Source organism: Phascolarctos cinereus, unplaced genomic scaffold, assembly GCF_003287225.1.
Source record: "Phascolarctos cinereus isolate Bilbo 61053 unplaced genomic scaffold, phaCin_HiC Scaffold_726;HRSCAF=1367, whole genome shotgun sequence".
NCBI lineage: Eukaryota > Metazoa > Chordata > Mammalia > Diprotodontia > Phascolarctidae > Phascolarctos > Phascolarctos cinereus.
The window spans coordinates 223,467,566-223,484,020 of record NW_027556098.1 but is presented as its reverse complement, the minus strand read 5'-3'; the positions used below and the strand labels follow the sequence as shown (position 1 = coordinate 223,484,020).

Sequence of the window (16,455 nt, the reverse complement as noted above, 5' to 3'; positions counted from 1 at the left end):
TTCAGGTCTTTCTACGATGTGTGAATTTTCCTTTCTTTTTTTTTTTTTTTGGTTGGGCAATAGGGGTTAAGTGACTTGCTCAGGGTCACACAGCTAGTAAGTGTTATATGTCTGAGGCTGAATTTGAACTCAGATCCTCCTGAATCCAGGGTCTAGCTGCCCCCAATTTTCCTTTCTTAATAATGTGCTAAGCTTGTGCTTTCCTTTAAGTTAAAAAAAAACTGTCATCTTGTGACCTATCTTATACTTTGTTGCTCTTTTCCCCCTACAAATATTGTGCGTATGTTTGTCCCGCCATCAAACAACATTTATTCTGCATGCTGAAACACACATTTGGGCCAGACTTTACAGAGAGTAATTCACAGATTTTTAGTGCTTAGCTACCAGAAGCTGATACTTAATCCTCTTCTAAATTCCCTAGAAAATTTATAATCACTAGACAAAATAAGAATCATATCTCCTCCAGCAGGTTATTTGGGGGTGACAATCAACAAGGCTGAAGAACATATTACTCTAATTTGGACAGAAAACTGAAAACTTTCAAAGAATATAAATTTTCATTATCCTTAATCAAAATGTAAATGATGCTACATTTTATTTCTTTCATTTGGTAACAAGGATTTTCCTTTTTAAACAGATCTAAAATTTCATGTATATAGGGAGTTCTGGTGTGGCAAATCTTCTACTTGGGTCTCCTCTCAACTTTTCTGCAATTTAAATAGTCTTGGAGATTCTAACATAGTTTAACATACAAACTGTAAGAAAACATTAAGTAGATTAAATATAAGAGTATATCTATACCATTAAATATATGCTTAAATTTAATCTCTAACCATTTTTAGAAATTCTTGGTTATTTATAGTTTTTGTTTTACCTTGCATATTTTTCTTCCTATTCAGTTTAAAATGCTTTCCTAAGGTCTAGTCCATGGAATTCTGCATCATTAACAATAAGGCAAAAAATCACTCTGTGCTCTTAATTCTAGAAAAGGGATGTATACTGCACAATGTCTATAGCATATATTCAAGAATCTATTTTTTGAAGAGATAGCCTGCATTTTGTAAACATCTTTGAAAATATTTTCATGCTATATTCTAAATCAGGGGTGGGGAACCTTTAATTGGATTCAGTTGAAGGGCTGAGCTTGAGGACTTAAAGGGCCACATTTGTCCTTGAGGCTGTAGGTTCCCCATCCCTGCTCTAAGTCATCATCATCCTCATCCTCACAATAGCTAATATTTGTCTACTTTAAGGTTTGCAAAACACTTACCAAATATCTCATTTGATCCTCACAACAAACCTGTGAGACTCTCATGAACTCCATTTACAGATGAGGAAACTGAGGCAGAGTTTAATTGATATGTCCAGGATCACATAGCTAGCAAGTATTTAAAGCTGGCTTTGAACATGGGTTTTCCTGACTCCTACTCAAGCACTTAATACACCATACTAGCTAGCCACCCCTACAAAACAACTGGCTCAGATGCCCTTTAATTTGAGAAATGTCAGCTTTAATTTGAGCTCTGATGTTTATCTCCACAGTACGTCTCCTATATATCCCCTTCTCTCTACTCACACAGTCATTATCTTAGTTCAGCTCTCACCATCTCTCACTCAATACTGTTCTAACTGGCCTCCCTTCCTAAACTCCCCATGTACTCGAATCCATGTTCCAAAATAGCTTCCAAAGTGTTTTTCCTAAAATCTATGTCTCTCTCTCCTACTCCATTAGCTCCCTTGCTGCCCTATTAGTTCTATGATCAAATACAAATACCTCTGTTTGGCATCTGAAGCTCTTCACAACCTTGCCTTGGCTTCATCTCCAGGATTTTTATGCAATACTCTCACCCAACACTCTATGATCAAACCATGTTGTTTATTTGGGGTTCCTCACACATCATGCTCCACCTCCCAACTTCATGCTTCTGTACTGTCTCTCATGACTGGAATTCTCTCTCTCTTCACCTCTACTTTATAGAATTACTAGCTTCCTTTAAGACTCAGTTATAATGTGATCTTTTGCAAAAGGAGCTTTCTAAGTTCCCCAAACTACTGGTGTCTCACCCTCTAAAATTACCTTGTTTCTACCCTGCATCTTGTAAATATACCTATGTCATGCTGTTTCTTCCATTAGAATGTAAGCTTCTTGAGGGCAAGGATTGTTTCTGCTTTCATGTATATCCCAAAGTGCTAATCACAGTGCCTGACGCATGCTAAGTACTTAATAAATACTTATTGATTGATTAATATAAACTATCAGGTTGAAAAAAAAAGAAAAGGCAAGCAATATACCATTTTGGCCAACTTGCCATGAATTGATCATGATATCTACACATTCAGTGTTCTGCTCTTTCTGACTGGTGCTCCCAGATGCCACACTGGGGTTTCTCCTGTGTCCCATTCCCACAAGGTTTATACTCAATTAGCTAGAAGTAGAAAGCAATATGAAACTAATCCCTACTTTTAATAATGGCTTAAGGTACCTCCTAGGGTCATCTATCTTTTAGTAGGGAGCCATTGAAAACAGAGGAATGATAAACATTTTAAAAGATCAATTTATTATAATTGAATTGCATACCCTATGAATGATGTAGAAGATATTTGAGGACTACACACACACACACACACACACACACACACACATATATAGTGCCTTTCTTCTACAGTCATCTCCAATTTAGCCCATATATTTTCTGTGTATTATCTAATGCATTTAATTATGAGTTTACTTGATAGCAGGAACTATTTTTTTTTGCCTTAAGAACTTAGTAAAACACCTGACACACACTAAGTGCTTAATAAATGCTTACTTAGTGACTGGCTGAATAAGTTGATGAGTGCTATTCAAAGCCGCAGCCCATTGCTGATTCTTACTATTCTTCCTGATCTTAGTTTTGAATGAAACTTAGTAGCCCTGTTCTTCTCTCACAGACTCAATAAATTTAATTATCTTAATTTAAAAATTCTTCTTGTATGGAGAGTGAAACCAAAACATTATCTTTTGGTTTACAGGAAATGCTCACTTTTTTATCCATGTAGTATGGGTCCATATCTTCCAAGGGCTCTGACACCATCCCTGGAGGAATGTCTCCATAAATAAATGGAAGCTGTTTACCAGCTTCCAAGTCACTACTTGGCTTTGGGCCTTCTTCTTCTTCATCTGTTTTCTCCTCTTTAGGTTCCTTAGATTTTCCTTCAGTAATGCGTTGTTCAATGAGTGCAAGAGACTGTCTGGTGAAGTAGACAAAGCTCTCAGGTCCTGGGGGAGGCAACATTGCCATTTTTTCATCCTGTAAGTGTTAATCCCCTTTCTTTTCTTTATGTAAGAGACCTGCATGAGATAGAGTAGAGGGAAGAACAGAAAATGTTCATAAAAATAAAAGTTAATATTTTCATTATAATAAAAAAGCATCACTTTTTCTGATATATGAAGTATCACATATACATTTAAAACTAAGATTGAGAGCTTCAAGAAACTTATCTACCAAACTTGATTTTAAAGCTGAAAGTAAATCAAATTAATCCGAAGTCCACACATTATTATGGCTTGTGATCATTTCCCTCTAGATCAGGAGATTGTAACCTCTGTCAACTATAAAAAATGATAATGTTTCAGTCTAATTTGTTTCCTTTATAATTCCTCAAAATTTTAATTTTGCATATATTTTATTAATATATCTACATTAACCCACTTTATTAAGCATTAACCTCTTGATGGTTTAACTATCAATTATTGCATTGTACTATGCTATCATTAGGTATAATTATAGATGTCTACCATTTACAGAGTAGAGTGGTTCATTCAGAGAGTACTGTGAGCTGATGAACATAAAGATCAGTTATCAGACTTCCACCTTGTAAATAAGCACATTCTGGAAAACCAGCACTGTTAGATCTTGAACTCAAATGAAGGCCTAAAATTAACCTATTCACTTGCTGCTTTTTTTTGGGAGGGCATATTAAGTCCCTCTCCCTCCTTTCCTCTATACCTTTTCCTTTCCCGTCCTCCTTAAACCCTTAGACACAGCTGCCAAACTCACAATTTGTATGCATAGATCTGGTAATGTCATTCCTCTGTTAGAAATTCTGAAGCAGATCTTTATAATCAGCCTAGTCAAGTTCCATATCCTTATCTAGACATTGAAGCCCCTTACCCTTCTCTCACATTCCTCACCTTCACATACTTCATGCTCCAATCAAATGACTAGTCTTTCTCATATTTCCTCATACAAATATTATGTGCCCATCGATTGCTAGGGTTCAGGATCCCAGAAAGTCACTTTGTAGACAATAGGGAAGGGGCCCAAGAAGTATACCACAGAATATTGCTATTGTTGATCTTGACATACATAGTCACCATTGCTTAGTCATTAGGTATATTCCATTCCTAAGATCTTAAGTACTTCGCAGTGCAGCCCAATGCACAAGACTTTACTTGGGGACATTAACAGCTCCAGGGAACACAGACACAGACGCTCAGGGAAAGCCACCCAGGTAACCAGACTGCCCAGAGCTGCCCTGCTCTGCCACTGCAAAGTATCATCTGACTTTCTTGCTTTCTCCTTCTTTCCAAAACATATCATCCAAACATCACAATAGAATGGAGCAGCATAAAAGTCAGTCTAAATATCCAGGTTCTTCATTCTTTCTATATTCTGTCTACAGACAGCTTCTGAGTAGGAGAGGAGTTGCTGCCCCCATTAGGTTAGTTAGCAGTAGCTTTTGATTTCTTGCTCCATGAATCAACTACCTTTCTGACTGAAGTTACACCCTGAGCTTTCTGACTGTTGCACCTTTACTAATGCTGTTCCCTATACCTTGAATCCACTCCCTACTTGAATTTCTAACAGCATTTTAAAATACAGGGGAAAAAAAGTTATCCATCATTTCTATGGATAGGAGAAATGTTTATGATCAAACAAAAAAAATAGAGAGGATCAAAGAAAACTTGAATAAGCTTGATTGCATAAAATTATTATTTTTTGACCAAGAAATCTAATAAGCTAATATTAAAAGACAGAGTAACTGGGAAAATTTTTTGTAGCAAGTTTCTCTGAAAAAGGTCTCATTTCCAAGATACACAAGGGGCTGATTCAAATTTATAAGAATGACAGCCTTTCCTCAATTAATAAATAGTTTAACAAAAGACAGTTCTCAAGGGAAGAAGCCCAATCTATTTATAGACATGTGGGGGAATGCTCCAAATCATTGCTAATTAGAGAAATGTAAACGAAAATAATGTGAGGTTCCATCTCATATCCATCAGAATGCCAAAGATAACAAACAAGGAAAATGATACATGTTGGAGGAGCTATGGGAAAACAGGCACATTGAAGCACTGTTTGTGGACCTGTGAATGAGTATAACCACTTTTGAAAGCAATTTGGAATTATACACAAGTTGCTAAACAGTGTGTGCCCTTTGACCCAGCGATACTACTGCTAAACCTATACTCAAAAGAGTATAAATGTAATGTAAATAATAATGTAAATAAAATGTAAGCTCCTTGAGTAAAAGGACTTAATACTTTTTGGTCTCTGAATTTTCAGTTCCTACCACAGAACAGATGTTTAACAAATGCTTGCTGAATTCAATTACTGGATTATCCTGCCAATACCTACTCTGACTAGAAATGGAATTTAAGAAGCAAGTTAGTCAAAGACATCATTTATAGGATAAGAATTAAGAAATCCATCTCCAGTATCTTTGAGAAGAAAACCCTCAATGGGGTCATGAAGAATGGGGCACGATTGAAATGACTGAACAAGAACAGGAATACAAGGCTATTGAGAAACTGGAGCCCACAAATCCACAACCACCATTTGCAGCCAAATAATGGCTGATGAGGATAACCAATACAGTTCTGGTGCCATCTGGATCTCAGCCAGAACTCTGAAGATGAGGAAACTGCAGTATTCCATTGAAGAAGGTAGAAAGCCACCAACCTCTGGATAGGAAGAAGAGCGAGGTTAATCTGAAAGCTGTCACCTCTGAAAAAGGCTGATATCACACTTGTGGAAAGTACTCACTTTGGGAGAAGTTATACCTGATTCTATTTTGTGTTCTAGTTGAACAGAATAAATGGCTTGATTCCAGACAAAGTAGGAACTGAAGGTATCTCGAGGACCAGTGGGATGGGACTGGAGCTTTACAACATAGTCCCTCAAAGTGCACGGTGACAGCCTCTTTTTCCTTCTATACGAGTCAATAACTCACCATAGGGCAATCCTTTTTTTCATTTTCTTATACCAAATAACATATACCTCTTGTTCTTGATCCTTCAGGGCAAAGATCATTCAATCAATATGTACTGATTGAGTGATCATTAGAAGGGCTTTATGTGTCATGTTAGGAGAAAAGAAAGAGAGAGGATTTCTAGGGATAGAAAGAAGCTCCAGGGAATTAAGTGAGGTAGAAGAAAAGAAGACAAAAGAAAAGATGCAGGAGAAGAGAGATTTGGGTGGTATGCCTTTTACCTGTCTAAAATTAAGTATTATATATGTAGTAAAATGTTGTAAGTATTTATATTTATAATAGGTACATTTTAATATTTATCAGTATTATATAATCTAGATGTTATACAATATAAATATATTTACAATTTATGTTAGTAATATAGAATTTAAATTAAATAAAATTTCCATGAGAATTTTTCATTAAAATAGGAATGGAGATGAGATAAGGGTAAAGAAAAACATAGTAATAGACTCTTCCCTCTTCTTTACTCCCTCAACATCTTTCCCATTCATGCTGCCTCCCTTCATCACCATTCTTACTGCCCCAATCTAGTACAGGTCCTCACTAGCATACATGTGTACTATTGTGAAAATCACTTAACAAATCTTTCTACCTAGACTCTCCTTCCTTGAAACAACTGTCAGACCCATCTTCCTTATACATAGATCTGGTCATGTTACATCTCTACTAAAAATTTCAATAGCTCCCTACTGCATAAAAAAATAAGGGGCTGAGTGCTAAACTCTTCTGTCTAGTATTCACAGCTGTCCAATATTGCCCAGCTTCACCCTCCAGCCTTACTTTATTATCTGATTACACTCATATGCCAATATGATAAAAATGACAATGCTACTTAAATTATTTCACCATTCCAATACCATGCCAATCAGACTACCAAAGGAATATTTGATAGAAACAGAAAAAATTATAGCAAAAATCATCTGGAGGAATCAAGAATCTCAAGGGAAATAATGAAAAAAAACTGGGAAGGAAAGAGAGTCTGTTAGTAACAGATCTAAAACTATATTAGAAAGCAGAAATGATTAAAATAATTTACTTCTAGTAAAAAAAAGTACAACACATGAGGTACACAATAGAAAGAAAAAACATGCACAAAGCAGCACAGTATTGGATAAACCCAAAGATCCCAAGTACTGGGTATAGGACTCACTATCATTAATTTGAAATGAAAACCTTGCAACAAATTTCTCTGATAAAGGTCTCCTATTCAAGGTATACGAGGGATTGACTAAAATTCATAAGAATAACAGCCATTTCCCAAACAATAAATGTTCTAAGGATATGAGCAGGCAGTTCTCAAAGCAAAGAACCTAGATATCTGTAGGTAAATGAAAAAATGCTTCATTTCACTAATAGAGAGATTCCAACTGAAGCAGACTTAAGATTCCATTTCACAATTATCAGACTATGAAAACAACAAAAGAAGAAAACGACAAATGTCAGAGACGCTGTGGGAAAACAGGTACACTGATGCACTATTGGTAGAGCTGTGAATTGGTCTAGCCATTCTGGAAAGCAATTTGGAATTATCCTGAGAATGTCACTGAATTATGCATATCCTTTGACCCAGCAGCACCACCAGGCCAATATATCTAAGAAATCGCTATATAAAATATTTATATCAGGTTTTTCTGTGGTATCCAAAGATAGTAAATGCGAGAGTCCTACTGTTGTGGAATGGCTAAACAAGTTATAGTATATGAAAGTAATTTACCCTCAGAAATAATGAAATACACAATTTCAGAATAAATTAGATTCACAATTATGGACTGATGCAGAATGAATTGAGCAGAAACAGAAGAACAATTTATACAACGATAACATTTTAGAGAAAATCAGAAAAACTTTTCAACTCTGATCAACATAATGATAAACCATGAATCCAACAGAATGTAGATGAAATACTCCATTTAACTACTTACAGAGTGATGATGAACTTAAAATCAGACATATATTTTTGGACATGGCTAGTGTAAAAATTTGATTTGTTATACTATGGATATAATGAAGGCTCTGTTTTTATTTTTTTCCATTTTTAAAAATTGCTCTATAGGCAGAATAGTAGGAAGGACAGATTAATTTAAAAATACTTGTTACTCAAAAACTAATTTTTTTAAAAAACCTATTTAAAAATATAATGTAAACTTTTTGAGCACAGCTAAGTGGCACCATAGTGCATAGAGTGCCAAATCTGGAGTCCAGAAGACTCATCTTCATGAGTTCAAATCTGACCTCAGACACTTACTAGCTGTGTGATGCTGGGCAAGTCACTTAACTCTGTTTACTTTAGTTCTTCATCTGTAAAATGAGCTGAAGGAGATGGCAAACCACTTTAGTGTCTCTGCCAAGAAAACCACAAATGGGGTCACGAAGAGTGAGACATGACTGAAAAAATGACTGAGTAACAAAAAGCTTCTTAAGGGCTGGGATTTTCTTGTTTATATTTGTATTCCCAGGGCTTAGCACAATGCCTAGAATACATTAAGCACTTAATAATTTTTTTTTATTTATTCATCTTCCCTATCCCAGACCACATGTAACACTTTGCATTATAATTCCTTAATGCATGGGTCTTAAAAGTGGGGACCATAGGCCCCAAGAGATGTATAATTAATGAATATAATCATGGGAAGATGAGTTGCATCATGCTTTTTTCACACCAAGCAACTGTATCTAACCTCCTCCCACTGATATGAAGCTCTCATTCTCCTACTTCTGAGACAGTCATTGGCCCTTCAGTGAAGTTACAATCTAATCATAACCTGAGTACTCATAGCAGAAACCTCAGCAAGTTCTACTAGGAAAATTTCCCCATTTCTAGCATATCTAACCCCTCCACTACTTCCACTACTCATCTCACACCTATGGCAGGCTCCTTAGAGGGCTGACTTTTGATTGGTTAGTGTTAATATTTTTACTGAGAGGAAAAAAAGATTTTTGTGAACCATTAATTAAGAGATATTTTTACAAAATTTAATTTTTATCTCTCCTGTTTTCATTTCTATTTTTGTGTTCAATAATAAATTTGGATTTATATGTACATAATTATAAACATGCCTATTTTGGAGGTATGCTCAGAAATTTTTATTGATGGAGTAGCTATCAAAAAATTTGGAGATTATTATTCTAATGCGCCTCACAGGGATTATAATGAGAAAGTAATCCCCCAGCTACAGATTCCTTACCCTTTCAGAGTACCTTTTTTCTTCTCTGTTTATATCTTTTATGTACATTGTAGTTTGCATGTCTACTTCATTAGACTGTACTCTTTGAGGGCAGAGACTGTCTTTTCTGCCTCTCTTTGCATCCCTGTGCTAAGTTCAGCGCCTAATATATCAGAAGCACTTAATAAATGCTTCCTGTCTTGACTAGATACACTTGTTGAGAAAGGATGGGTGGCAATCTTCATTGATTCAAGGAATATCAATATTAATTAGCTCATAAATGTATTGATTTATTAAAATATTTATCACGCATTATTTCCTGTATAACAGAGGAAATATTCTGGAATGTTTTCTTTCTTGGCTATCTATGCTTCTATACACAAGACTACAAGTTCCATTAGAGTGAGGATAATGTCTCAGGTAAAGTTTGCATCTTCCCCAGTGGCCAGCACTGTGCACTGAAGCGAGTAAGAGATTCATAAATGTTTACTGAGATGAAGTTACTGAATTAATGGAGAAGATGGGTCATTACACATGGGTGCAAGGGCAAACTTGTCAACTTCAGCATTTTGCTTAAGGGCATCCCTGAATGCCATGTCAACAACCTATAGATGCTAGCTTTCTGTATTCCTGAAGCTGAAATAATTCAAGTTAAATAGAGCTTCCTCCCCACAACAAAAAATGTTACAAAATAAAGATTTTTTTAATGAACAGAAAATCACTGAGGATGATAAATCCTAAAGCTATCTTAGCAATATCCTCAATGCTGTTTTTAAAATCATATTCATAAAGCATGGTTATAAATGGCCTCAGAAATAGTCTCTCATCTCTACACATTTTCATCCAAATTTCTTGAAATACACTAGATAATCTCTTTGTCAAAACTTTCCAAATTAAGACAAAATGGTCCAACTACATAAAAGTATGTGTGTGTAAAAGAGAATTTCTATGAAAACTGAGATATCTTTATACATCTGAAGGAGGAAATTATTGTTGAGAAATATAGTACATGGGCAGATATTCTAAGGAAAACTGACTATAGTTCAACAATTCATTTTGTTCTTTGTTTTGTATTCTACCAATTAAGAAATAAATTTTCTGAGAAAAGATTACATTTGGCAAATAAAAGCATAAGGAGACCAGAAGTCTAAGCACCCGGATGATACAATGACTCCAGATGGGATCCTGCCTAATTCCCAAGCAGTACAAAACACTAGAAGAAGTGTGGCGCCACTCTATGACTGCATCAGACTCACCACCTGGGACACAACAGCCTAGGATATACAGTAAAGAAATGGTGATTTGGAGAGAGTCTATTTGATCTGATACCATCACACAAGCAGAGAGAGAACTAAAGTACATTTCTTCTCTTTTTAGGTTCATATTAGCAATTTCAAGGCTAAATATAAGAGTCAATCCGGTCACGATAATGGGTCTTACAAAGCAAGCAGAGATGCAAAAAAGGGTTAAAGGTAAGTATGCTCCTGCAGCTTTCCCCTATTCCCACATCAATTAAAATAAAACATTAATTACGTTTAGAAAAAACATTGACTTTCCTATCATGTTCCAGCACAATGACAAATACAGGTAATCCATTGGTACAGGTTTTATAAGTTGGTTACAAAAAATTCAAAAAATCAACTCACATAGACATGGTATTTTAATAATTTAGAATACTTAAAGAGTGTATAAATTCAACACTTCTTTAAAATATTTTACTGAAATTTGACGTCATTTGAATTAATGGACGTGGCTATGATTTTATATTAGATGTTTCTTCTTTGAACCTAAAACATTTTCATATTAAAAAGATTGAATAATTTATAAGTCTTTTAACTCTGGACTCTAAACTCTAAAACTCAATAACTCTAAGATCTAAGTACCCACAGTGTGTATGACATCATAATAGACCCTATAAAAGATTTATAGAATGTGGAAATTATACAATTCTTGTCCTTAAAGATCTTAAACCTCATGTGGAGTACCTTCCTTACAATGCTGTGAAGCTCTGAGATAATTTATGCGTGGCATTTTACAAACTCAAGTTACAAATATTGTAACTGTTAGCTAATGATGATGAAATGATGATGATGATGATGTAGTTTGAGGTTAATGACTTGAATTCAATCAATTAACAACCAACTAACAATTCAATTAATACCTGCCCATTGTGTTCCAAACACTATGCCAGTTGTTAGGGAAACAAAGACAGAAAGAAACTATTTCTGCCTTCAAGGAGTTTCTGTTCCATTTGAGGGCATCAGTTTCTTATATCACACTGCTTTTTTTGGGGGGGGGAGGAGCTTTGCCCAAAGGCACAATTATTCAGTATTTATTTTTTCCCAAATTGCATGTCAAGCCAATTTTTAGCATTCATTTTTTTACAAGATTTTGAGTTCCAAATTTTTCTCCCTCCCTCCTTTCCCCTCCCCTCCCCTCTTCCTAAAGTGGTAAACAATTTGAATATATTTCCATATTAGCCACAGTTGTGAGAGAAGAAATATATCAAAAGGAAAAGGAATAAAGTTAGTGAAAAAAGTATGTTTTGATCTGCATTCAGAGTCCATTAGTTCTTTTTCTGGATGTGGATAGCATTTTCTTCCTTGAGTCCTTTGTACTTCTACTGGATCATTGTGTTGCTGAGAAGAGCTGAGTCATTCATGGTTGATCATCATACAATGTTGCTGATACTGCATACAATGTTCTCCTGGTTCTGCTCATTTCACTTTGCATCAGTTCGTACAAGTCTTTCCAGGCTTTTCTGAAATCTGCCTGTTCATCGTTTTCTATTGTGAGAAATAATTCATTTGGACCCCTACTCTATTCCAATCAGTATTAATCAGTTTAATATTCTACATAAATCATATAGGGATAGATTGGTTCTTATAGTGGGCCTTAAACTTTAATGTAATGTTCGCTACTTGTTTACCAAGTTATGAGGCTCACTTGTACAACCACAGGAATGCTGACAAGGATATCTCCATCCTGTTTTGCTCAAATTCCATGACCAAACCACGCATGGATAGCGGCATGGTACAGAAAGTCCCTCCTGATATGTTTTTGCAGCATGTGTGTGTGTGTGTGTGTGTGTATATGTATGTATGTATATATGTACATATATATGTATGTATGTATATACATATATGTCTATACATGTGTGTGTATATATGTATATATATGTGTGTATCTATCTATCTATCTATCTATCTATCTATCTATCTATCTATCTATCTATCTATCTATCTATCTATCTAACATCATCTCCTCCTGCCTAACCTAAGGAGGAGCCCATGCATCTTATGGTCAGTGGAGATATTCCTTGCTTCACCCAATTTGTGACCCTGCTGACACAACATTGCCATTGGCTCAGAGATTTGCCCCAGTCTCTTTTATTGTTGGTTGAACAATTTTAATCCCCACATTATTGCATAACAGTACTCCATTACATTCATATACTACAGCTGGTTCAACCATTCCTCAATTGATAGACATCCCCTCAATTTCCAATATTCTGCCACCATGAAAAGGGCTGCTATGATTATTTTTGCACATGTAGGTACACATTCTCTTCAACATTAATCATTTTCTTTTTTTTTGGCATATTAACCAATCTGATAGGTGTGAGGTGTACCTCAGAGTTGTTTTAATTTACATTTCTCTAATCAAAAGTGATTTAGAGCATTTCTTCATATGCTTATAGATAGCTTTGATTTCTTCATCTGAAAACTGCCTGTTCACATTCTTTGACCATTAATCAATTAGGAAATGGTTCGTATTCTTATAAATTTGACTCAGTTCTCTATGTATTTGAGAAATGAGGCCTTTATCAGAGACACTGGCTGTAAAGTTAACCAGCTTTGCCTTCTTTCCCCTTCATTCTTCCTTATCCTCTCCCCTGAGAGTAGATCTATCCCTTCTTTGATCTTCTCTTCCCAGCTATAGCTTAAAAAGGAAACACTCCTTTTTGTTGTCTTTAGTTTTCCTTTCCCTGTGAGTTTAGTATGTCTGACACTGCTTTTATAGGATAGCCCCACACTTCCCCCCTCACCCTCTTTTCTTTCCTCCCACAGGCATGTATTTTTGAGTTATATAACTTAACTTCTAGTCATTTGTGGCTTAAGTCAATGGATTAACTTTCATTTGGAAGTTGGAAAAGTATTGTAAAAGCTATTAGATAGAGGCTATAGATCATCTTGTTGCTTATTTGTTGCTTACCAATAGGATTTTTGAAGTAGTACAAAAGCAAACAGGATTTCAGGAAGAATCTATACAAAGATGGAACATTATGATGGGGAGGCAATAAAAATTCATGGACATGGACGAAATAAGGATTCCTATTATAAGCAGGACAATCTGGCTTTGGTAGAGTTTGGGCTATAACATTAGTGATATAGAAGATCTGAGAATGATAGGGAAAGTCATGCCACAGAGGGAAAAACATTACTTTAAAAAATCAGAATTCATTGCATTTCAAAGCTGTAAGATGTTAAGGTCATTTTGTTCTCTCTCTTTCCTGACTTCTCCATTTGCATCTCTCTCCTGCATCCTCTAATTCTTTCTCCTTCTTCTTCCTCTCTTCCAGTCCTTCTGCTCAAATGTATCTAAAACATCCTGTATATTAAAGTCTATTCTAAAAATTTGTATTTGATGAATTGACAATTCACTTCACCTTTTTGAGTTCTACTTTTCTCATACGTAACACAGAATATGATTTTTATTATCATTATTCCACTGTATCCATTATCTCATATTAAGGAACCTAAGATACTTTTGTTAATACTTTTTGTATGCTTGTTTGTTTATTTTGGCCCATATTTTCACAATGGGGTTTCAGTAACATGAATTTAAGCATGTCTTCAAAATACTTCATGCAATTAAAAGTCAGCAACCCCCCCCCCATTTCTGAACAAATACTCAGACATGTACTACATATTCAGACAATGTAATTAGTATGGTTTAACACACATACACACGGACATATAGAGCTGTAACTTTCATATTTTTGGGACATAGCTTATTCACGGCCTCCTTAACTTATGCTGTAGTGATATAATGCCTATCTACTGTGTAACAATGCCATCTAGAAGATAAATGAAAATTTAAAGCACTTTCATATGATTTCTTTTGTTTTAATCCTGAGAACTCTCTTAGATAATGTTATGTTCGTATGCTCAGAGTTCTGCAATAGAAGATAGGAATATAACATTTGAGAAAACAACAAAAACAATAATAACAACATTTATATAGTGCTTGAAGGTCTGCAAAGCACCTCACATATGTTATCTCATTTGATATACACAATGAAACAGGTGCTATTATCAACTTTTTACCGAAAAGGGACCTGAGGTTGAGAAAGGTTAAGTAGCTTGCCCAGGATGACACAGCTAGTAAGTGTCTGAGGTAGGATCTGAAGTCACATCTTCCTGACTATAATTCCTGCACCACTCATATTTGAGGGATGAACAAATGTCCACCAAAACTGTTTTTTTTTTAAAGAAAGTGATGAGAAGGGGCCTGAGGACTCTTGTTCAGATACTGAAAACCATTCTAGCCAATTGAAAATTTCTTTGTTGGAGACCATCCAATATAGAAGAGTAGGAGGAAACAATACAGTCTAGTGATTTGACACAACTACGCAAACAAAAATCTAAAAAAAAAAATGCCAGACTGAGTAGGCATCAGGAAATCTAAGTAGAAACCACAATGGGTCATCTTTCCAGGCTAGGATTATAAATTTTATTTACAGGCAAGTGACCATAACAGGAAATGTGCAACAAGGGTGGGCAGGGGTCACAGACTGTGCTGGGGCTTAGAGCAGGATCTCAGTGTCTGTTACTCTCACCAGCCCGCAGATCCTGGGCTTAATTCCAGGGTTCAGAACAAGTTTAAGCAACTTAAATTTTTGCATTGGCATAATTCCATAAATATGTTCAAATACACAATGGATTTCAAAGGCTTGACTCCTTCCCTTCTAAGTCTGCCCCTGCACCTTATCCCCTTGCCACAGCTTTCCCCCTTTTTTTTTTTTAAATCCAAGATCACTCATATATCTGGAAGATTATCTGGATACTGTTTAAAGCCCACAGCAGGATCTGAGTTAAAAAAAAAAAAAAACAAACCCAGCCCAGTTCTGCTGACCTAGGCTCAACAATTTCCTGACTCTTTCAGGCAGTCTGATGGATTTGATTGTGTTTGGCTAAGGATGAACTGTCCAAGAAGCACTTTTCACATTTGGGGAATGGGTATGGCTGTTTCCCAGTGTGCCAGATAGATAGCTAGGGACCCATTCTGCTGAGAGAAGCACCAACCCTTATGACAGTGGTAGGTCCCAGTGTGGAGAAGTTGGACTTGCTCAAGGTTTTCTTGGTGATGGAAATGAGCCCTACACTGTGTACAAGCAAATGGGTGCTGGAAGAAAGGTAAGAATGAAGGAGGGAGGAAAAAGGGAGAAAAGGAAGGAGGAGGGAAGGAAGGGAGTAAAAATGAGAAAAAGGAAAGAAGGAATAAAGAGGGGGAAGGAAAGAACATAGGAAGGAGGAGGAGACAAGGAAAGAAAGAAAGAAGAAGGGAGGGAGAAAAGGGAGGAAGGAAGGAAGGAAGGAAGGAAGGAAGGAAGGAAGGAAGGAAGGAAGGAAGGAAGGAAGGAAGGAAGGAAGGAAGGGGAATAAGCTATAATTAGAGTACGGGTATGGAGAAAGGGGATAGGGGAGTGAAGTAGATTGCATCAATCACAGAACACTAGTGCTGAGCACACTCTTCTCCCATGACCCTCATTTAAAAAGAGGGCAGGAAAAAAGTAAAGAAAGCAAATAAAAAGTAGAGAGACTAAGATGAAAGTAAATGCATAAATAATAATCATAACTGAATGTGAATGGGATGAACTCATTCAAGAAATAAGAATCCAACAATAATATACTGTTTATAAGAAACACACTTGAAACATAAAGACACACAGAGTTAAAATAAGGGAATGGAACAAAAGCTATTATGCTTCAACTAATCTCAAATAATCAGGAGCAAACAATCATGAACT

At 35.8% G+C, this 16,455-nt stretch overlaps 1 protein-coding gene across 1 annotated transcript in view; it reads right to left on the bottom strand.

Annotated features, from left to right (window-relative positions):
• The window catches only part of LOC110211524 (sodium channel protein type 9 subunit alpha), a 211,305-nt gene that overhangs the window by 108,343 nt on the left and 86,507 nt on the right, over nucleotides 1-16,455 (bottom strand). The window contains exon 2 of the mRNA XM_078146987.1: nucleotides 3,024-3,331. Coding sequence (XP_078003113.1) covers nucleotides 3,024-3,281 — 258 coding nt within the window. The 5' untranslated portion in view covers nucleotides 3,282-3,331. The remainder of the gene's footprint in view (nucleotides 1-3,023; nucleotides 3,332-16,455) is intronic.